The 23,401-nt window shown below is 41.6% G+C and overlaps 1 protein-coding gene across 10 annotated transcripts in view; it reads right to left on the bottom strand.

The window, feature by feature from the left end:
• The window catches only part of AOPEP (aminopeptidase O (putative)), a 371,493-nt gene that overhangs the window by 285,910 nt on the left and 62,182 nt on the right, over positions 1 to 23,401 (bottom strand). For all 10 annotated transcript variants that reach the window (XR_009503627.1, XM_059924474.1, XM_059924470.1 and 7 more), the window contains exon 3: positions 13,941 to 14,107. Coding sequence is in view for 9 of the 10 variants with exons in the window: in XM_059924474.1 (XP_059780457.1) it covers positions 13,941 to 14,107 (167 nt within the window). In the remaining variant the exon portion in view is untranslated. The remainder of the gene's footprint in view (positions 1 to 13,940; positions 14,108 to 23,401) is intronic.

Here is a 23,401-nt window from a genome sequence, read left to right on the forward strand (position 1 = left end):
AAACTAGTCCATATGTCAAGCTATTTCATTATTTTGGAACATCTTTGTATTACAAATTTAAAATGCTTGATGGTATATATAAGAGCATGTATATATAGGAATATGAATTTATAAGTGTATATAGACACACTATATATAATGTTTTTATTATATATTTTTATATATTTATTATAATAAATGTAATAGATACATAACAAGGTAGGTAAAGCTCCCAGTTTGGGTTGCTCTTCCTCTTTTGGCTTCTTTCTCTAGTGCTTGGGGCTTTCAGCAAACCCCAGCTTTTTTCTTTCACTACTTTTTAGATGTTGAGTCTACACGTTCTGGTTTTATGAGCTAGTACCACCCTCCTGAATACCCATGGCATGACTGTCTTTTGTTAGTCCTTTCCCACTGTTGCTCAAGGGCGAGAACTGGCACCAGAACAAAGGAGACAGTAAGGCGCCCTGGGCTGGTATGCACCAGCACTGCCTGACCAGGGCCATGTGCCAGATCATGCCACCACTTCTCAGGCACTGATGCCACCCGGCAAGGCTTCAGGTTTCCTTTCCTGGCAACATGGTACTGCTTGTGGCACAGGAGACCCAGGAGAGAATGACCTTCAACATCATTCCCGTGAACCAGGTAGAAGAGTGCCACCTACTGAACCCAGAACACAAGCACCTCCACAGGTTTTGAGGTTTTCCCTCGTGGCTAATGGAATACCTAAAGGAATACATTTCACCAGGCTTGTTATGCCAAGTCTCACCTGCACTCTGGCCTACGCTGTGGATAACCTAGTTCCCCTTAAACTTAAATACAAAGTGGATCAGCAAACTGGACACCAAATCATTCTGTGCCAGATGGTCACAAGTGTGCTTTACTACTTTACTCACTTGAGAAAACTCATGAATGTCAAGCCTAAAACAAAAATCCAGGGGCCTTCCCTGGTGGCTCAGTGGTTGAGAATCCACCTGCCAATGCAGGGGACACGGGTTCAAGCCCTGGTCCGGGAAGATCCCACATGACGCGGAGCAACTAAGCCCGTGCACCACAACTACTGAGCCTGTGCTCTACAGCCCGTGAGCCACAACTACTGAGCCCACATGCCGCAACTACTCAAGCCCACGCGCCTAGAGCCCACACGTACTCTGCAATGAGAAGCCACCGCAATGAGAAGCCCGCGCACTGCAATGAAGAGTAGCCCCCGCTCGCCACTACTAGAGAAAGCCCGTACGCAGCAGCTAAGACCCAACACAGCCAAAAATAAATTAAAAAAAAAATCCATAGCAACAAGAATGGGTATACACATGCCTGCCGGAATCATCATTATCCAAAAGAAAGCACGATGACTTCCCCGTTTGCCAAATATGGTAAGTGCAACGCTAGGAGGGCAAGCAAGAACTAGACAAAAAGCGAATCACAAACAAAAGAATGAACTGACAAAGATTTGGAAAGTGCAAGGCATTATGTGAGACCTTATGAGGGATGTAACAGAGCAGAACAGTCCTCAATCAACAGTAGCTTTCTAAAGAGAAAAGATGCATTCACTCTGTACTCCTACCCCTTGAAACACATGTATGTATACTAGCCCAGAATAAAGTTTCCTCAGTTCAAGAAACAAGGAACTCTCTCTACTTTGCATTCTCTCTTTGTGAAAACACTTAATCATAACCATTCCTAATGTCTTTTAATTTACCATTTCCTTATACGTAATTCCTGGTCTCACACTGTGGAAGCAGTCTAAATAGTAGTAGTGCTCATTTTGAGCCATCAAGAGGAAAGAAAAGTTGGCTTTCAATTGCACACAGGAGGGTCTGACCCCTGAAATCTTGGCTTTTCCCTGGAATTTCCCACACGAAATCAAGAGAGAGAATGTCAGGGAGCTGGTCAATTGGGCAGGCCAGAGAGTAGCATTTTGCCCAGGATGAGGTAATGTCTACAGTCTCCTACTTTTGCATAGAAAAATGAAATCAGATCCTAAGCAAGGGCACAAATAGTTTTTAACACCTTTCACTTGTTCATATGCTTTTTCTCCTACATTTGGAAGGAGCTTAAATTAGTCAGTCTTGTTCATTTACTTGAGGCTTCCCATGAAAAACATAAGTGTAATGTTTTAATTTTCTAGGAAGTAGATACTAAATTAGACTCCGTGAAAATAAAACAAAATTAAACAACAACAACAAAATTACCAAACTGGGGGAAATAAGAATGTACTACACCAATTTTTTCCTTTTAAAATATACTGAGCCTGGAGAAAAGGCATAAACTCTAATCAGAAGCAAAACTAAAGGAATGACCCTGAAATCACTTTTGTTACTATCAGTAGTGATTTTAAATGCTTCTTCCATGAACCTATTACTTCTGTCTGATTACAGAGAACACATTTATTCAACAAATAGGTATTGAGCACCTACTATATACAAAACACTGTACTGGACATTGGGTCTCTGTGCTTAATAGTTTAGCTACATTTTGGCAGGGACTATAGGCCGACAATAACACACAAGCTAACATTTCTGTCTGCCCAAATGACATGATGCTGGGGAAGTTATATAATAAAGGAGCTAAATAAGTCAATCTAAATCTATGGCCTTGACTTAGCCTTATTGAGAAAAAGGATAGTGATTTCTCAGCTACTAAGATTCTTATGATGGTCATCACACTACCGTCTAAACCATTAGCCTTCTTCTTAAAAATAGCCAGGAGGAATGATTTCCCTCATGTAGTGAGAACTCGGAGGTCCGTCGTCTGATTTCCGTCCCCTGCCCAAGGGTTGTTATCATTTCTGTCACTATTATCTGCCTCATTACATTATGCTGCTCCCAGGTGCTTTTCTTCTTTCGGGAAATCAGCTGGTGCCTGGCAAATGTACTAATCAGGTTGACGTGTCACTGTGATGGAAACTGTGACTTGCGGGTTGGGTTTTGCTGCTCATGTTTTCAATGATAGCTCCTCGTTTTAAAGGGCATTGTGCACAACAGAGTGGAGGTCCTATGAGACCAATCTACCAGTCTAGAAAACATGACTTGGAAAGGAAGTAGTAGCATCTTGTATCCACATACCCTTTTTCTCTAAGGAGTGCAGACACATTTGGAGATATTATTCCATCCTCAGAACAGCCATTTTGGGCCTGGCAAAGAGCATTGTTAATACGCTTGCCTGATTGTCCTCTGATAAACCCCAGCTGTGGGCTGCAGGAGGTGTGCAGTATTAAGCATAAAATTCTTTCTTCTGGTGTGGCTCTATCCTCTCTCAGTTTGAATTGGTAAAGTCTGCTCTGTGGTATCATATAAAGTTGTATATAAGCAAATCCTAATTAGCATCTACTTTATTATAACTATGCCCTGAATTGGAAATTCGGGGAAAAAATCCACAGATACACTGTTGGAGGTATGAACATTTTCCATGAAAATGTTAAAGTCAATTCTTGTTTTAATTTTTGATGGTAATCTTCAAATAGACAGGTAAACAGACAGATGTTGAAAGGATCAGAAGACTTTTTTCTGTGAAGGGCTAGTTAGTAAATATTTTAGCCTTTGCAGGCTATGCAGTCTTTGTTGCAACTGTTTAACTCTGCCATTGCAGCACCAAATCAGCCATAGACAATGGTTGTATTTCAATAAAACTTTATTTACAAAAACAGGCAGTAGACTGGATTTGGCCAAAGGGCTGGATTATCCAGATACAAATGAGTCCTGACAAACAATTTCAGAGTTCACATCTGCAGTAGTGTCTATGATTGCACAGGGACATGTAGCACTGCTTTAATTATTGAGAGATAATGAGAAAAGAACATAAGAATGATGCTTTTGGGGAGTAAAGGCTAAATGACATCACGGCATGCTGTGTAAGCAAAAGCTTCACAGCATATGGAAGAAAAGTGGTGCAGAATAAGATCATCATGTGGCTCAGGGTAGAACAGGCACAACGACCTCAAGAGAACCTTCATGGAGCTGTCAGCACCACATTCATATTGTAAGGGGCAGCTTCATTTCAGGAAAATAATAATCTTTTACAATAAACTGAAGTTGTCCATTTGAATTTCATTGATTTAGTGGTTTGGTCTGCATTTAATTTAGACTTTTTTTGGTGTTTTAGATGTGTAAGAGTATAGGAATACAAAATTGTTTGGCAGGATTTATTTATATCAGGATAATCCAGCCCCCTGGCCAAATCCAGTCTACTGCCTGTTTTTGTAAATAAGCATACATTTATAGTTTTAAAGATATCATTCTAATACAAATAACTTCAGTCAACCCTGGTGAATCATGAGGTTTTTTCCCTCTGACAAGAAAAGCAATGCTCAAGTTTGAGAAACACTGCCAAACACAAGGTTTAACATCTGAACTGCAGGACAAAACCATGAATGAGAAAGTATGTAGGCTTGGTGAGGTGGGGGTAGGGAGAGCCACATCGCATCTTGGGAAGTGTAGTTATCACCACAAGTGAACCAGAAATGGAGGCTGGAGGAGTCCAGGTATCAGTGCCTGCTTGAGACTGCAGTGTTTCATTTACTCAGTCAATTCAGCGTGTCAGGGAAACAAGCAAGGAGGGTAAAAAAGATGCTGTGTGAGTCCCAAAGAACTTCACTGGACAATTCACGAGACACCAAAACCTGGATAGAGGAGCTGTGTGCCTCAGTAACCTTTCACCTGTTGAACAGAGAGGGGATTTCAGGCAGCACACAAGTGGACAGTGAATGGAGCTAAGGGAAATCCTCAGACTTTATCCCGTCTGTTGAGACACACCAGAGAGGAAAGCCATGAGCAGGACAGGAAAAAATACTGCAGGATAAAGGTAAAAGAAAACATTGTTCTAAGGACTCAGAGGAAGAACAAGCCTCGGAAATGAATTTACTACAGAAACCAAAACAAGTTTAGAAAACTGGCATTCCCAGTATGATACAAGAAGATACAACGTCTATGAAAAAATGGTAAAAAGCCATGAGAGGACAACAGGCTGAAATGGTGTAACAGATTGAGATCAAAAGACAACAAAGTAACAAAAAAGATAAGGAAGAATTGCAAGGGTTGTTACAATAACAATCTATAATGGAATTACTAAAGAATAAAATGTCTCCATGGAAACTCAGTGGTATAAAGCGTAAATAAAAAATGAAAAGGCAAGCCATACAGTCGGGGAGAATATATTTGTGACACATATCTGGCAAAAGGCTAGACTCTAGAGTATATAAAGTATTCTTACAGTCTAACAATAAAACAACCAAAAAAACCATATTAAATAAATGGGCAAATGACTTGAAGAGACACTTTTCAAAGGCAGACATAAGAACGTACAATAAGGGCATGAAAGTTGCTCACCATCATTAGTTATCAGAGAAATGCAAATTAAAACCACAAGATAGTATTTCACCCCAGTTGGAGGGCTAAAATTAAAAGGACTGACAACATCAAGTGTTTGCAAGGATGCACAGCTACTGGACTCTCATACACTGCTGGTGGAATATAAAATGACTGAATCACTTTGGAAATAGTTTGCCAGATACAAAGTTAACTTCTCTGACCCAGCAATTCCACTCTTAGGTATTTACCCAAGAGAAATTAAAACCTTTGTCCACAAAAAGGCTTACACATGAATGTTCACAGAATATTTTTTGTAATGCCCCCTCAAAATTCAAATGTCCATCAACAGATGAGTGGATAAACAAACTAGTTTACTCATATAATGGATTACTATTCATCAACTTTTTAAAAAATAATAAACTATTGATATCCACAACAATATGGGTACGTCTCATGCTGAGCAAAAGAAGCCAGACACAAAAGAGTACACATGAATGATGCCATTTATATGAATGTTTAGGAGAGGTAAAACTAATCTATAGATATGGAAATCAGATCAGTGGTTGACTGGAGTGGGGTTAGGGAAGACTCACTTAAGTAGGGATGGCAAAGGCACAAGAGAACTTCTAGGGTAATAGAAATGTTCTACATCTTCATAGGGGTGTTGATTAATTACATAGATGCATTTTTTTGTCAAACACCATTGAACAAGACGAACTGTGTGCATTTCATTATACATAAATTATACTGTAATTAAGTTGATTAAAAACCAAGGTACCCACAACCAGCTCCATTCTAGAAAGTTTTGAATTACATAAATAAATTTTTTAAATTCTATGAGCCTGTAGGCAGAAAAATCAGACTACTTTCAAAGAATTTTAAAATGATATCGGAGTTCTCCTCTGAAATACTAAGTAAGATATGGTAATGAAAACATTTACAGTTGTTTAAGAGGGAAAAGAAGTAAGAATTTAATACCTAGCCAAGGATTGTTCATAAGTAAACACAACAGGGCTTCCCTGATGGTGCAGTGGTTGAGGGTCTGCCTGCCAGTGCTGGGGACGCGGGTTCAAGCCCTGGTCTGGGAGGATCCCACATGTCGCGGAGCGGCTGGGCCCGTGAGCCACAACTGCTGAGCCTGCACGTCTGGAGCCTGTGCTCCGCAGCAAGAGAGGCCGCGATGGTGAGAGGCCTGCGCACCGCGATGAAGAGTGGCCCCCGCTTGCCGCAACTGGAGAGAGCCCTCGTGCAGAAACAAAGACCCAACACAGCCATAAATAAATAAATAAATAAGTAAACACAACAAAAAGCTCAAAAATGGGAGGGCTAAAAATGGGAGGGCTCAGAAATGGGAGGGCTCCTAAAAATGGGAGGGCTTAGAAAATATACCACATACCCATCCTTCTAGGAAGGAAAAAAAAAAATACTGAAGCTATTTCCCAGCTGACTAGGAGATGACTCAGACTTAAGAGATCAAGAGTAAAGAAAGTCTAAATACTTATTGCAAATACAAAAATATAATTTGAAACTGGATGAAAATGTAAAACAACAATTGTAATTCCTAGAAAAGAAGATATAATACAAAAACAAAATATAGAGATAATGTGAGTCGCAAATCCCAAACTGTATTTATTAAAACTGGAGAATGTGGGTGAGGGAAGTTGATAGAAGTAAATGCCCATTAAATTCTTTATTTGATATAGAATGAAGTCAAGAGCTATTGGTTAACTAAATTGTGAAACATCCATTTATGGAATACTCTATAGTCATAAAAATATTGAGGAAGCTCTTCATGGTCAGATATGAAATTATCTATAAGATAAACTTACTCTAAAGAGGGAAGCACAATACAAAAAAGTGTATAGCATGTTATGATTTGTGCAACAAAAGAGGAAAAAATATACTATACAAAGGAAACTGGTGACCTTGGTTGCCTTGGGGAAGGGTTACTGGGTAGCTGGGAATTAGGAGTAAAAAGGAGACTTATTGTAAATTTTTTTGTCCTTTGCTCATTTGTAAATGAACCATGTAAACGTGACTTATTTTTAAAAATGAAATTTTAAAATGTATGATTTGTTTTGTTTTGACTTTGAGAATCAAGTAAACATTCACTGAAGACTTTATTACATGTGTAAATCTAGTTTTTTTATGAAGAAGACATCACAAATCAGAAAAGATTCAATAAATGATCTTGGATAACTGGTTTCCTATTCGAAGACAAAAATGTTTAGTCCTCATTTCACAACCCTGACCAGAATAAACTACAAACAGATTAAAGAGTGAAATTACAAAAATAAATAAATTTTAAAAAATTAAATAAAAATATTAGAACAAAACAGGTGAGTCATAGAGCAAAGAAAGACTTCCCAAGAGAAACCTAACATATTTGATTACATAAAAATTAAAATCTCCCATAGATTAGAAATATTATATAAAATTAAAAGGTATACTAAAAACTGAGAAAAAATACTTTTCACAAATATAAGAGATTAATATCTCTATTTTATTTTATATATTTTTTAAACAGGAGACTAGCTTACAGATTTATGTAATGTAAGTCTTATGTGACACGGGAGCCTCCACAGGAAATGAAGGCCCGAAGAAACAGACCTGCATACTTTTCTGCTGGGTTTGATGACGAGTGGACAGTCAACTCAGGAACAGCCAGATGGAAGAGATGCACAGGGCAAGGTACGTGAGAAGGAGCACGGAACTTCCATGCCCTCTCCAGGTACACAGTTCTCCCCACATCTCCATGTGTTCACTAACCTGGAAGTTCCAGTATCTTTATTTTTTAAAGATCCAATCAAATTAGAAGACAAAACAAACTTCTGGAAACCTCACTAACACCTCAATATAAAAATGAGCAAAGGAAATTAACAAATAGGAAATGAAAACGGTTAAGAAACATATAAGGATATATGAAACCTCATTGATAATTGAAGTAATCCAAATTAAAGAGAGGCCTTCTCTTGCCTATCAGATGGGTGAAACTCCAAGGAAAAGGAGACCTTCATAACTACTGATGGATATGTAAACTGGTACAACCTTTCTGAAAAACAACTTAAGATATGTACCAACAGTCTTAAACAGGTTCAAAACTTTTGACTCAGTAATTCTAATTTTATACAAACTATCTCCCCAGGAATTTAATGCAACTTTATTTATAATAAGAAAAAACCTTGGAAACAATAAAAATGTCTAATAATATGGAAATGTTAAGTAAAATCTGATATATTCATACAATAAAATATTATGCAGACATTAAAATTATCAACTTGAAAAATACTTAATGACCTGAAAGACAAGCAAGATATAAGTGAAAAAAGTAGAATACAAAACTGTTATATGCTATGATGACAATTTTTTTTTTTTTTTTTTTTTCTGGAGCATCAAGTTTATTAACTAGAATTGGAAGAACCAAGGAGTTCTTGGAACAAGAACTATCCCCCTCCCCCACCAACACGGAAGACAGAAGAGTAGGGGAGGGGAGACGTGCCCCAGGAATGACAGTCCAGTCTCTCAAGTTTCACCCAGGTGGGGGTTGAGGGGCAGACCTGCAGCCACGGTGGCCTCGCTTTCGGTCGCCCGGGCTGCTCCGGACCATCCTCTGAGCTGGCCAGGGTCTTGGATACGATGCTTCTGAAGGCCGTGCAGAGAACACACTCCTCTTCCCCTGCACCGGGCCCCAGGGAGCGCGGCGGCCTGACCTTCCTGCCTCGGTCATCCATGGGGTTCACATGGGCTCACTTTATTATGACGCCTCATGCTGGGCAGCTTGCAACAAAGATGCTTCAAAATAAAGTTCCAGATTCTCCCAGCCACCCCTTGCTTTTTCTGGCTCTGGCCAGAGAGAGTGGATGAGGACACACTCTCAGGCTGCCCAGCGTGGGAGGACCTTCCAGTGTTGGACACACCCAGGGGGCAGCTGCTTCCCTCTGGGGCTCCAATCCTGCTGCTGCTGCTGCTGGAGGTGGATGTCCCAGTGCCACACTGGGGGGCTGGGCTGGGGGTGGCAGTCCTCGCCTCCAGGCTGGGTGGGGGACAGGCAGACTCACCGGTCTTCTGCCCTGCCTGCTGGTCTTCCTGCAGCTGCACACTTTTTCTGTGGTAGAGCCACCTGGTTTGCAGGGAGGACACCACAGGGCTTGGAGAAGGCTCAAGTTCACTGCCACAGAGGTCCCCGCAAGAGAAGGGCTTCAGAGTTATGATGGAGACCTCCACCTTGGGTTTCTTGGAGCTCACACTGCCTGTCCCAGTGTCCTGGATCTGGTCGCAAGTCAAGCCCGGAGTCCTCACCATTGTCACCTCCAGGTCCTCTTCACAGGGTGGCTGGAGTGGCTCCTTCTGGCCCATGTTGACCCATGGATGCCTCATGAGGTCAGGTAAGGTGCCTCTGTCACTGGGGTTGAGGGCAATCATTTTTTGTAACAGATCCCTTATCTTCAAAGACAGATAAGGTGGGATGGGGTATTGCCCTTGTAGGATTTGCTTCCGCAGCTCCTGGAAGTCTTTTCCCACAAAGGGCTGGGACCCAGTTACCATGGTGTACAGCACTACTCCCAAGCTCCACACGTCCACCGCAGGGCCGCTGTAGCTCTGCCCCAGGAAGAGTTCCGGGGCAGCATAAGGGGCTGTGCCGCAGATCGTGTCCAGTTGGACAGTGCCATCACACTTGTTGCTGAGGCCAAAGTCTGTAAGTTTGATATTCATGTTGGAATCAAAGAGGAGGCTCAGTGGCTTCAGGTCCCGGTGCACGATGCCCCTCCGGTGGCAGTGCTGCAGGGCGGAGACCAGCTGCTGGAACGGGCCTCGGGCCTCCGCCTCTGTCATACGGCCATGGGTCTTCAAATAGCGGTACATGTCCCCCCCACTGAGGTACTCCATCACCACGAAAAATGTCTCCTCTGTGTCAATCACCCCCAGCAGTTTTACAATATTGGGGTGATTCAGAGCCTTCAGACTGCACACTTCCCGGAAAAGTGCCTGGACACTTGAGAAGCTCTGACGCCTTTTCTTTATGACCTTCACAGCCACCTGTGTCCCGGTCAGAATGTGTCGGGCCAACTTCACTTTACCGAAGGTGCCTTCACCAATGGTGTGGAGGATCTCGAAGTCATCAATATGAGCCGCCTTGCCAGCAGATTTGGCTGTGAGGCCCTGCATCCTGGTGATCTGCTAACTACACTGACTGACAGCACTACCTAGCAAAGCTAACTATGCTAACTAACAATGCTAACTGTACTAACAGGGCTAAGTATGCTGTCTCTACTAACAACGCTAACTACGCTAACTGTACCAACAGCACTAACTAGTACTAACTACACTAACTATGCTAATCAAGTATTAACTATACCAACAATACTCACTATGCTAACTGTAGAAAGAACAATGACACAAATAAAAAAGAGTAGAGAAAAGAGAAACGAAAATCAACAAAATGGCAGAAACAAGGAAAACACAAGCTAACTGTAGGTCCAAGGCCGTCAGGTCACCAAAAGCAGCTTCCTGGGCTCTAAGGACCAAAAACCTGGGCCCACCTTTCTCTTTCATAGGGCTTTGTGAAGTACATCACAATGGTGCACTCTGAGGTCAGAGCAAGAAATGGACCCATCACCGCTGGGGACACACCACAGTGGTTTTCTCACTTTTTGAGTTCAAGGCCCCTTTACACTTAGGAAAAAGGATCCCAAAGAAATTTTTCTTTACGTGTGTTATTAGATATTGGTATTCACTTTGTTATAAATAAAAATCTGCAGGATACTTCAGTGGCCTTTTTATTTCTAGTTTGAAAATGTGTAATAATTTTAGAGACCTCATAATGTCTACACTTGAAATGTTCAATTCCTTTTCCTTAAATTCTGGTCTCAAAATAACGTTACAACTTAATTGACTTCATGATACTATACAAAATGTTCTGTTGCATAAGACATGATACGGTACATTATGAAAGTCTATGAAGCTGAGAGAAGATTTGCCAGGAAGGTCATTGAGCAGATTTCTCATCAGGAGCCTCGGAGGCCAGATGGCATGACTCGATGTACTTGAAGTGTTGAAGGAAAGAAACCGTCAACCAAGAATCCTATATCTAGCAAAACTTTCCTTTGAAAATGAGGGAGAAGTCAAGACATTCCCAGTTAATCAAGAGTTGAGAGAGTTCTTAACCACCAGACCCGCCTGCCACAGGGAGTTCTTCAGGTTGGAGTCAAGGACCCTGGACAGTAGCTCAAAGCCTTATGAAGAAATAAAGACCTCTGGTAAAAGTAGACAGACGGGCGACGAGAAAAGCTAGTACTGTTGTAACTTTGGTTTGTAGCTCCACTTTTTGTCTTCTATTTGATTTAAGAGACTAATATATAATAAAACACACACATACAAATCAAAAAAAAAAAAAAAGATCACCTCTTCACCTAGAAAAGTTACTTCACCCCCACTTTAGCCTAACTTTGGGAATTCCCATCAACAACATTCTTCTTTCCACTGTAGGAAGCAATGCTGCCAGAAGCTATGGCAAGCAGAGCCTCTTCTAAAATGCCTTTGATGACTGCAGCAACATGGATGCAACTAGAGATTATTAAGTGAAGTAAGTCAGAAAGAGAAAGACAAATACCATGTGATACCACTTACATGTGGAATCTAAAGTATGGCACAAATGAACCTATCTATGAAACAGCAACAGACTCACAGACATAGAGAACAGACTTGTGGTTGCCAAGGAGGAGGGGGGTGGGAGAGGGAAGGGCTGGGAGTGTGGCATTAGCAGATGTAAACTATTATATATAGGAGGGATAAACAACAAGGTCCTACTCTACAGCACAGGGAACTAGAGTCAATATCCTGTGATAAACTGTAATGGAAAAGAATATAAAAAAAGAATGTCTATATGTGTATAACTGAGTCACTTTGCCATACAGCAGATTGGCACAAGATTGTAAATCAACTATACATCAATAAAAACAATAAAATAAAATAAAAAATGCCTCTGATGATGTACACAGCCCCTGCTCCTGCTGACTACCTCTCTGCAGCACCCAACACTGTGAAACCCCGCCCCCAGCTGAGGTCACTCCAGTCCTGTGTCTCCTTCCTTTGTCCTCTGTCTATGATGACAATTTTTAAATGATAATATGTACTATAGAGAGAGATGTTTTTTCTTTTTTTTTATAAATTTATTTATTTATTTATTTTTGGCCGCGTTGGATCTTCGTTGCTGGTGCCTGGGCCTAGTTGAGGCGAGTGGGGGCTGCTCTTCGTTGCGGTGCATGGGCTTCTCATTGCAGTGGCTTCTCTTGTTGTGGAGCATGGGCTCTAGGCGCATGGGCTTCAGTAGTTGTGGCAAGCGGGCTCAGTACTTGTGGCTCGTGAACTCTAGAGCACAGGCTCAGTAGTTGTGGAGTATGGGCTTAGTTGCTCCTCGGCATGTGGGATCTTCCCGGACCAGGGCTCAAACCCATGTCCCCTGCATTGGCAGGTGGATTCTTAACCACTGCACCACCAGGGAAGTCCCTATAGAGAGATTTTAAATACCGGAGGGAAATGCAACAAAATGTTAGCAACCATTTTGTTTAAAATTATTTAATTTTATTACTTTTACTTTTTTGTATAAGTCTCTATAATAAGTAGTGGAAGGAGACACCATATTGTAAATAAAGAAATATTACAATTACAAAAATTTTACCTGGCATCAACATGCCCTGGATCTCAACTGAAAGTGTTAATTATTGCAATAAGCAAGAAATTCGCAGACAAAACCTTGATGATGCATTAGCACTTGCCTTCCATCTTTCTTACACACCTTTGGTTCAAAACTTCATGTCCAGGGCTTCCCTGGTGGCGCAGTGGTTAAGAATCCACCTGTCAGTGCAGGGAACACGGGTTTGATCCCTGGTCTGGGAAGATCCCACATGCCGCGGAGCAACTAAGCCAGGGGGCCACAACTACTGAAGCCTGCACTCTAGAGCCTGCTTGCCACAACTACTGAGCCTGTGCTCCACAGCTACTGAAGCCCTTGTGCCTAGAGCCCGTGTTCTGCAACAAGAGAAGCCACCGCAATGAGAAGCCCGCGCGCTGCAACGAAGAGTAGTCCCTGCTCACTGCAACTAAAAGAAAGCCCACGCGCAGCAACGAGGACCCAACGCAGCCAAAAATAAAATTAATTAATTAATTAATTATTTAAGAAAACCAAAACAAAACTTCACGGCCAAATAGTGTACAGAACAGATGCAATACTAGGACGACTCCAGTGGGCCAGCCAACAGGAGCACTATCGCTCAGCGTAATGAATAACCCTGTACAGGCTCCATGACCAAACCACAGATAACTCTACTGTAATGGTGTTTCCATGACACACTTGCCTGCCCAGAAAGTCTTCAACCAAGACCACCCACTTACGGCCCACAAACCATCAGCTGAAAGCAACTGCCTTAATAATCTAGGAATTGATAACTCTGGCATGAAGAGCCCCACATGCCATGCCTAGGCTCCCAAGTGCCTCTCCCCATCCCGGGCTGTTTTCTCTGACAGGATGTTTTATTGTATGTTCAGTCCAACCCAGCTAATAAAGGAGCTCTTTTAAAGTGGAGAAAAACACCGTGTATTGGGTTGCTGGGTCCAGCATGTGTGCAATACATAAAGAAGCACAGAACACATGTACAGTACCTTCCTGAAGCTGTGTTGGCTTGGCAGAATTTTCCCCACTCATTAAAACAACAAAAGATGCAGCTGCTCGAACTGTAGCCTGCCATGTTGACATGGCAACGGGTGGCTCCTGGCATGGAAAAAGGGCCCTGTTGTTTATGGGCGATCCCATAGTATAAACACATGGCCTGCAGAAGAAAGACAAAGAAACAAAGGGGGAGAATCTTTAAAATGAGTTGTCACTTTTCTCACCACCATGGTAGCGAAGGTTAAGTTGAGCTTTCAAAGAGAAAATATCTGAGACTTTGTAGTTGACTGGTTTCAGAGCATCTTGAACTGAAACGGCCAAGGGCTGTGTGAATAGCTGAGTGGTAATTTCTCCCAAATGAATTACTTAAACATGTAAAGAGAGTTTTTTGTTTGTTTGTTTGTTTTTTAAGGGGAAAAATATTTTTTTGGATAAAGTTTTAAATACTAGTCTGCCAAGTTAAAGTTTACACTAACCTTGCCCCTCCCTTTAGGCCCTTAGGCCTTCGAAAGAAAAAAGTTTTAGAGACATTCTTAAAAAATTTTGGAAAATATTCTGGAAAAGAAAATATGTTTAGCGATCACTGAGATATTAATACTTAGAAAAACAAGCTGGTGGTCTCAAATCCAGTGCTGGCGGACAGATACCCCCAATCTTGGAAACCACCATCTCAAATGGAACCCTTGTGGGAATCCTTGTGTGGAGGCCAAGAACAGGGGTTGGCATATCAACAGGACTGTAGGTCACAACAACCAGGCTTGTGACGGGAAGCCCAAGTGCAGAGTTGTTACCAAAGCAAGTGTAGGAAACCAACGGCATGACATTAGGGCTCATTCTGCTACAGTTAAAAAACACAAACCCACACATACCAAGAACGATCCCTTCCATGATTAAGTCACAGACAGAAATGGAAAAAAATCTATGAGATCCAAGAAATCTATTCTTTTAACACCACAGAGGAGAAGGTACAGACTGACCCTCAGCAAGATGTCTTAGGAAAATGTTTCTACTTTTTGCTTTTCAGGAGTTATGGCAAATATGATATAGTTTTAATCAGCTTGATTTATAGAGTAAATAATAGAGCAGAGCACTACCTCTCTCGCATAAACTGGTTTTCCTTTTTAGTTAACATTGTTATGACTGAACATTTATTGTGTTCTTACAATGAGCAAGAACACATAGAATGATGGCCCCACTCCATCAGTCAGGGTCCAGGAAGGAAAAAAGAAACCAGCCTAGGTCTTAATAAACAGAGGTTATTTTATATAGGGAATTGGTCATACAAGTAATAGAAGTGCTGAGAAGCCAAACAGGGAAGAGTGAGGCAACTCAGAGATTAGACACAGTGGTAAGGAGCTGTGACTCCACAGGTTGGAGGAGCTACTGTTACTGGGTGTTACAGGGTCATTTGACAGAAGCCAGAGTCACAGTGGGGAATGTCCAATGGGTGCTGGGACCAGGGAGACTCAGTCATTGATGGAGATGCCAAAAGAAGCAGAAAGAGGGGAGGAAATACCTTGTATCTCACCAACTCTCAAATGTTCCATCAATGCCCCACGTTGGCCAAACCTGACAGAAAGCCAGAAGACAAGGCAGCCTGAGAAATGAGGTTCCTTGTCATTCAGAGAAGATCATAATAAGAGCAGAAAATGGACCTTAGAGCAAACAGGCAGTCTACCTCCTAGAAGTGTATATGCTGTGATAACTCATAGAATTGACATGAGGCAGGGAAAGAAGATTAGAAATTCAGAAGACTTTGGTCCTGGCTGGGTTACCAACTCATTAAATGGCTATGGAAAAGTCCCTTGACCTCTCTGAGTCACATGCAAAATGGGGATGGGGGGGCAGGTATGTGACTTCTATTGTCTGTTCTGGTCCGTAAACCTATGATTACGTCCCAGAAACGTAGACACAAGAACAAAGGCAAATTTTCATGGAAGGCCCAGAATCCCCCATCGGTTTCAGTGAGTGCTGAGCTCCCACCCTGGTCCCCTTGGATCCTTGGTTAATTGACTTAGCCTTAGTTAACTGCCCAGCTTCAGGTTGTTTGAGAACCTAATGACGAAGTCGCCTAAAGCCACCTCCTCCTAGGCGGGGCTGCTGGTTGTGTTTGCCTGGTGGGGGGATGCTTTAGCAGCTCAAGTTCTGAAAATTCCACCTGTTTTTTCCCAAAAGGCCCATCTTAGGGAAGGATCCCAAGATGAAACGTATCGTCAGTGGAAATGGAGTATATTGCCACTGGCCAAATGGCAGGTATAACTCCTCTTCCTCTGACAATGGCAGCCATTGAGAATCAAGGCTTTCTTTTTCACTGAAGCAGAATGGACCCCACAATTTTGCTCAGCTCATGAGCTTTAGGAATCCACTTCCAATCTAAGCAGACTTGTGGAGATAAACCTATTTGTGATGCTCACAGGGAAGTGGGAGGCCCTTGCCTAGAGATCGCCTAAGACTTTCTCTGCCTCATGCACAGGGGAAGCTGACCCCATATTACGGTCCTAAGTCCTAGGGTACTTAGGCCAAGTCTGAAAGTATCTGTGCTCTCTTGCTTTTGCACGCAGCACCTCATTTCCCTCGGGTGACTCTGGTGCTACAGGTCTTCCCTTCCCTGCACAGGGAGCAAATCCTCCCCAAAAGACTGGCTTGCCCAGATGTTTGCTCTCCTTCTTCCGATAAGCTTGGGTTGGAGGTCATGCTGGTATATTATTATGCGTTCCACCTGTGCCCTTAGGTATGTGGTCCCCAAGGCTTCCTCCATCAGCCTCCATACCTCTTTCCAGAAGAAACAATCAGATTTGAGATGAGGTCATGTGTGAGAAACACTGCAGAGGAAGAATCAGAAAGACATAGTGATTTGCTGAAGGAGAAGGAGAAGGAACAGAAGGCCCCTCTGAGGTAACCAACTTCCAAGATGGACCCCAACAACCCCTGTCCCTGGTATTCACACCCCTGTGTAGTCCCCTCCCACACTGTATCAGGTTGGCCTGTGCGACCGATGGCTATGGCAGAAGTGATGTCACTTCTGAGATCAGATTATTTAGAAATCTATGGCTTTTGTTTTAGGGGTTTTCCTCTGTGTCTCATCACTTCCTCAGGGCAGGGCGGGGGGTGCCATGTCATGAGGACACTCAGGCAGTCTATGCAGGAGCCCATGTGGTAGGAACGAAGGCCTGTGGCCCACAGTCAGTGAGGATCTGAGGCCTGTCAACAACCTTGCACGTGAGTTTGGAAGAGGATCTTCCAGCTCCAGCCAAGCCTTGAGATGTCTGTGGCCCCGGCAGACAGCTGACTGCTACACTGTAAGAGATCCTGAGCCAGAACAACCCGGTTAAGCTGCTCCTGGATTCCTGACTCTCAGAAACTATGTTTAAGTTTTGTTCTTTTAAGCTGTTTAGTTTTGAGGTAATTTGTTATGCAGCAATAGATAACAGAATTTTCCCAGATTTCTGCCTCAAGAGATAAGATGGATCATGAAGCTATTAAACAAGAGAAGAAACTAAGGGTGCCAAGCAGGTCACAGGAAGGGACAAGGGAGAAGGAAAGTTCCTACCTGTTTAATTTGTGTAGAAAGGGCTTTACACACCATATGGCAAAGGACACTTGTATGGACTCAGAGACCTCAATTTCCTAACCCCAAACAGTATAGTGTCCAACAATGGGACTGAGTGTCTGAAATTAGACCTATCTCAAAAATTTAGAAATGGTGATTTTATGAAGTAGTAAGTATTGATGTTGCAGGCAGATTTGAGTCTGGGTATCGTACACAAATAGGGAGGCGGGGAGGGAATCCTTCCATTGACTGGATTTAAAAAAGCATGTTATCACCATCATTTCCTCCCCAGTTCTCTATTATTTCCCCCCTCTAAACAGCCTAGTTCTAGATATTCTGTTCTAGAGTTTTGTCCTGATCCCCTGTCATCCTCTTGAAGGCTCTCTTTGCATCGGCGCCTGAAGTCTCCCAACCAAGGGGATTAGTTGCCTGGCCAGACCCCAGGAAGCTCTCACCTCCAATCCTCCCACTGTCCCCACAAGTCTCTTTCCCTCCCCTCTTTATATGGCTGGGGCATCCTTTCTGCCAAAGTCTATATGTTTTCTTTCTAGCTTTCCACTTGGTCTCCAGAGCTATAACTCTGAAAGTATAGATCAAGTCATCTATCTAAAAGCCACACCCATAAATATACCCTTGTCTGATATAAGACTGAATCACGTTCTTATTGGAATGTTTTCATAAATAGGAAAACAATCCTAGGCAAAATTTCTTGAAAATGTAGATTCCCTTCATGTTCCCAGTCTACTCCCTTCTTGGCCTTTTCTTCTTTCTCAGCTGCAGCTTCCCTCCTCCCTCCTCAACACACCTAAACCGAGTGCCAGTGACTTCATAACGGATGGCTTTTTCAGCTTTCACAATCTGATATTCTTATGCATGTCACACGTCATGGTGCAAATGTCTAAAACAATCTAAAGTTAAGTAACTACATTTTAACAGGGATGAAAGCTTTAACCCCTGGATAAAGGTCTAGTGGTGGAATTTTGGGGATCTGACAGAAAGTGGAGAACTGGTCGACACAAGGTCTTCATGGAGTCATACTCTCCTGAAAATCATACCCTCTACGTGGTGACTCCTATCACACACACATTCCCCACCCTTCCCTCCCCCCGCCCCTGTGTCCCAAGAGGGGAGGAAAATCTTTGTGCATTTATAAACATGCTCTGCAGTTATCTGGATGTGTAATCACCGAAAGAAATGCAGCTGTGTTTATTCAACATGCACAGCCTTGCACCTCGGCCATGTTGCTAAAATGCTTATGGGATAGATGTTTTAGGCGCCAGCCTGCAATTCTGATGTTTATAACTTCATTATTTCCCAACTGAACAATTCCTTCCAACGTGAAAAGGAAAACTCTCTTTCACCAGGGCTCGTTCTACATGCCCTGGGATACCCACCCGCATGGAAGACCCCCCTGGAGAGCCCAGACTAACTGCACAGGAGTTGTGGGAATGGGAGGAGGCCACTGAAAATCAGAAAGAAAACAAGGTAAGATGGGGGTCACAGGCAGGCCCATGGCTTGTTGCCGTTAAAGAACTTCTAAATTGAGGAAAAACCTGTCAGAGTAATAATTACTTCAGCTTCTTGTTACATGTTTGTGTGTATGCGGAGCAGTCAAATGAGGATAAGATACACTATGCTGCTATGGTCTGAATGTGTCCGTCCTCATTCATATGTGAAATCTTAATGCCCGAAGTGATGGTATTAGGAGGTGGGGTCTTTGGGAGGTGCTTAGGTCATAAGGGCACAACCCTCATGAATGAGATTAATGCCTTTATAAAAGAGGCCAGACCGAGCTTCCTAGCCCCTTCCACCATATGAGGCCGCAGCCAGAAGTCGGCAGTCTGCAACACAAAAGAGGGCCTTAACCAGGACCTAACGATGCTGGCACCCTGATTTCCGACTTCTAGCCTCCGGAACTGTGAGAAATAATTTTCTCTTGTTTATAAACCATTCGCTCTGCAGTATTTTGTTATAGCAGCCCAAATCGACTAAGACATCAACTAAACTAACATGTTTGCTTGTCTTTTTAGGACGAGCCATTTTTAAAGCCATCTATAAAACTTGTAGGGAATAGATTCAAACCATATATTTTCTTTATTTTCAGTTTACTATATGCATGTCTTTTTGCAGTTGGAGTAAAAGGAGGTTATTTTTAGTTTAAAAAAAATGTTTCAAGTTTCACCACTTTCTATAAAAATCACCCATTTTCAGAGACTTGATTATCACAGATCAACAACTGGGGAGAGGGCTGCTTCCGCAGACTCCAGTAGGAGGTGATGAGCCCCCTGTTGCTGTGGGTGTGGCTTGATGGGATGTTTTCCCACACTGATCTGGTCACTGGAAGCCAGGGGGCCACAGATGTGACAGCTCAGTGGGTCAGATTCTTTTATAAACTCCCCAGAGTTACAAAGTCTTCAGGCCTCCTCTAATTCCCTTCCATCTGTACTCCTTCCTGCACCCGATCCTTTTTATGGCTCCACGGTCTCAATAAACCTAAGTTACAATTTCCATTGTAGGTAAGCAACCCTCTTGCTTTCTTGTTACACAAAAACCAAGAGCAGACTACTAAAACAGGAAGTGTCAACCACAACTCTCTCTCACCCCTATACACACACACACACACACACACACACACACACACACACACATTCTCACACACACCCCTTCTTTATTATCATTCTTCTTCATGGCACAGTCACCAAAACTGTGACTCACCAATCATAATGAACATATACGGCAAGTCCAAGGAGAATGCTGCTTTGACTTGGATAGATTTTGTGTATGGTCAAAATGTACTGGACTGAAAGTGGCTTTGAGTCAGAAAGTCACCTCTTCTTTAACAGAGGTGTTTTGGGTGCAAAATAAGCAAGCTGTTTGTACAGGCAAAGATAGTACTTTTCATCTGCAAGTCCCTTGTGAGTATAGGATTTCATGTACGGAAAACATTTGGAGATCCTCTCATGGAATTTTCTCATTTTACACACGAGGAAATTAAGCTCCAGAGATGTAAAATGACTTATCTGAAGTCACACAGCTAGTTGGCAGCCCAGCTCTGAGTACTCAGTTCTCTTGGCTCTCACTTTTTAGATTCTTTTCAACACTCCATGCTTTTGGTTATAGGTCATTTTGATTTGTTATTTTCTGTTATGTTTGGTGATTCATGTTTTTTTTGTTGTTGTTTGGTTGGTCATTTTTGTTACTTGTTTAAATTAAGATAGTCCATCATTGCCTTTTCTCCCAAGACTCAACTGGGATTCTGAGAAATAGAGATCCATCTAGACAGTGCAGCAAGGGGATAAGGAACCTGAAAAAGAACACTTCCAAACATTTTCATGTTTGGGATTATCAATTCTTCCTTTGCAGTTATACAATGATATTACAGAATTAATGTGTATTTCCCCTTCAGTTCTCATGAATTTTACATTGGTTTCTTGATGCAAGTAGGGGGGGAAAAAGGTATTAATTACAGAAATGTTCATTTTAGACCTGAAATCTCTTCTAAAATATCTTCTGCTCATTCTTTTAATTTTAAAACTTAATAGTAAGATACAAAACAATGAAACTATTTTCGTGTTTGTGCGTGTGTGTGTGGTGGGGGGACATGTTTTAACATCTGGTTTTGATATCAAACTAAAAATACTCCAAAGGTCTACATCGTCCTTGGTCCAACAGCTGAACAATAAATATAATTTTAAAAAGTCATTCCCTCCTTAGTATTTTGCCAACATCATTCTGGCTTTGTCTAAAACAAAGAAACATCATAGTGATCTAGGAAATTTTAAATTTTAATATCACTTTAAGTTATAATGTATTTTCCTAGTCAGCTATGTTTAACAATGACCCAAATAATTATAGTTTTTAAAATAAATTTCCTATGTTTAACTGAATTTCCCCTCCATTCAACTCATGTTCAGTGATGTCATTAGCTTAAGCAAGATCTCCTAGACCACTTGGCTGGTTCCACAATTATTATAATGATCCAAAGGGAAAAAGGAATGGTTACCAGAAAAAAATGCTTTGGTTTTAAATATCATTTTATTCACTGGAATGGAAAAAAAGGCAGGAAAATGCAGAAAGTACATAAACTTTGAATAAAGATTTCCATTTTTTAAAAGATTTTTTTTCTTAAGTATGTTGAGGCTTTAGAATCAAAAAGATATTAAGGCCTCTTCCTGTCTAGCTTAGCAAGAACACCATTACACATTCTTGACTGTTCCAGGTCTCATCAAAATATTTTTAAAGGGCACACATACTCACACACCACACAAAAGTAAACATCTTTTCCAAGAAGCATGTATCATATTGTTATGTATGTGGTTATTTCATCAGTCATTTTTAAAGGTCACCTAAAATCCAGTATCTGAATGATGGAGGCAAGAAAGAGCATTTAGGTTCAAGAGAAGCCAGAACCCCAAAATGGCTAAAACAAAGTAAGAAAATGTAGTTTTTATATTTCCAGCTATTTCATTTTAGAACTAGAATAACAATGAGGAAGAAGAAATGACTGACAATGATTGAAAGAAATACTCTTTTACAGCTGCAAATACATTTTCAGTTCTTGACCAGAGAACATTGCTACTTGGTAAAAATGGGACGAGAGCTCTTATGAAAGAGGAATTTCAGGATGGAAAGATGATGATTTTTTTTCAAATTTGAAGTTTATTCTTTAATGAGTTTTTTATTTTATCAGTTTTAGATTTATTTTTAAAAGTACAAAGATAAAACACAGAGTCTCCATATATCCCATACCGAGTCTGCCCTACAACTTACATTAGTATATTTGTCACAGTTGACACATTATTATTAACTAAAGTCTAGATATTAACTAAACTACTCAGATTTCCTTAGTTTTTCTATAAAGTCCCTTTTCTATTCCAGGATACTACATTAATTTTAATCATCATCCTTAGGCTTCTCTTGACTGTGACAGTTTCTGAAGACTTTATGTTGGCCTTGAGAGTTTTGAGGAGTACTGGTCAGGTGTTTTGTTGAAAGTCTGATTTATCTCATGTTTTTCTCTTGGTTAGACTGGCGTTATGGGTTTTGGGGAAGAAGATCACAAAGATGCCATTTTCATCACACCATAGCAAGGGTTCATACTATCAATGTGACTCATCACTGTTGATGCTAACTTTGATCTCCTTGCCGAGGTCACGTTTGTCAGGTTTCTCCAATGAAAATTGACTTTTTCCTCCTTTCCATCCTGTCCTCTTTGGAAGGAAGTCACTATGAATAGCTCACACTTAAGGAGTGAGGAGTTATGCTCTACCACGTTAAGGGCAGAGTATCTATATAACTTGGACATCTTTTGCACCATGGATTTGGCCATTCTCCTCTTTTTGTTTATTTAAGTCAATCACTGTTTTATATTAGTATGGACTCATGGATATTTATTTTATATTTTGGGTTATCATCCAAAACTATTTTATTTTGTTGCTCAGTTTGAGTTATTAGGAGTTCTTTCAGATGGCTCCTTGGACTTTGACAGACACACGTAATTCCAGGTTCTTGTTGCTGCTGTTTGAGCATTTCCTTATTTTCCGGCACTATAGATGCTCCAGCTTCACCTTGCGTGTTGTCTGCCCCAGTCCCAGCCATTTCCCCAAGAAGCCCTGGTTCCTTTACTGGAGAATATATCAGAAACCAAGATCCGGGCGCTAGGGTACACTCACTGCTTCTAAACCCACTCAGCTGACAAACAAGGAAATATATGTGTGTATGATATCACTTGCAAACATCCATATCTATAATTATTTCTATATGCAACCATCTGTATCTAGAGTATGCTAAACATGAGTTCACAGTGATGTCTCCAAATCTAATCCATTTCCACATGGATCATTCTAGCCTCCACCCCTTGCTCATCTGTAATCTCCCTCTTCAGCAGTGAGAAACCTGGCTCCC

The sequence above is a fragment of the Balaenoptera ricei genome, chromosome 6, assembly GCF_028023285.1.
Source record: "Balaenoptera ricei isolate mBalRic1 chromosome 6, mBalRic1.hap2, whole genome shotgun sequence".
NCBI classification, from domain to species: domain Eukaryota; kingdom Metazoa; phylum Chordata; class Mammalia; order Artiodactyla; family Balaenopteridae; genus Balaenoptera; species Balaenoptera ricei.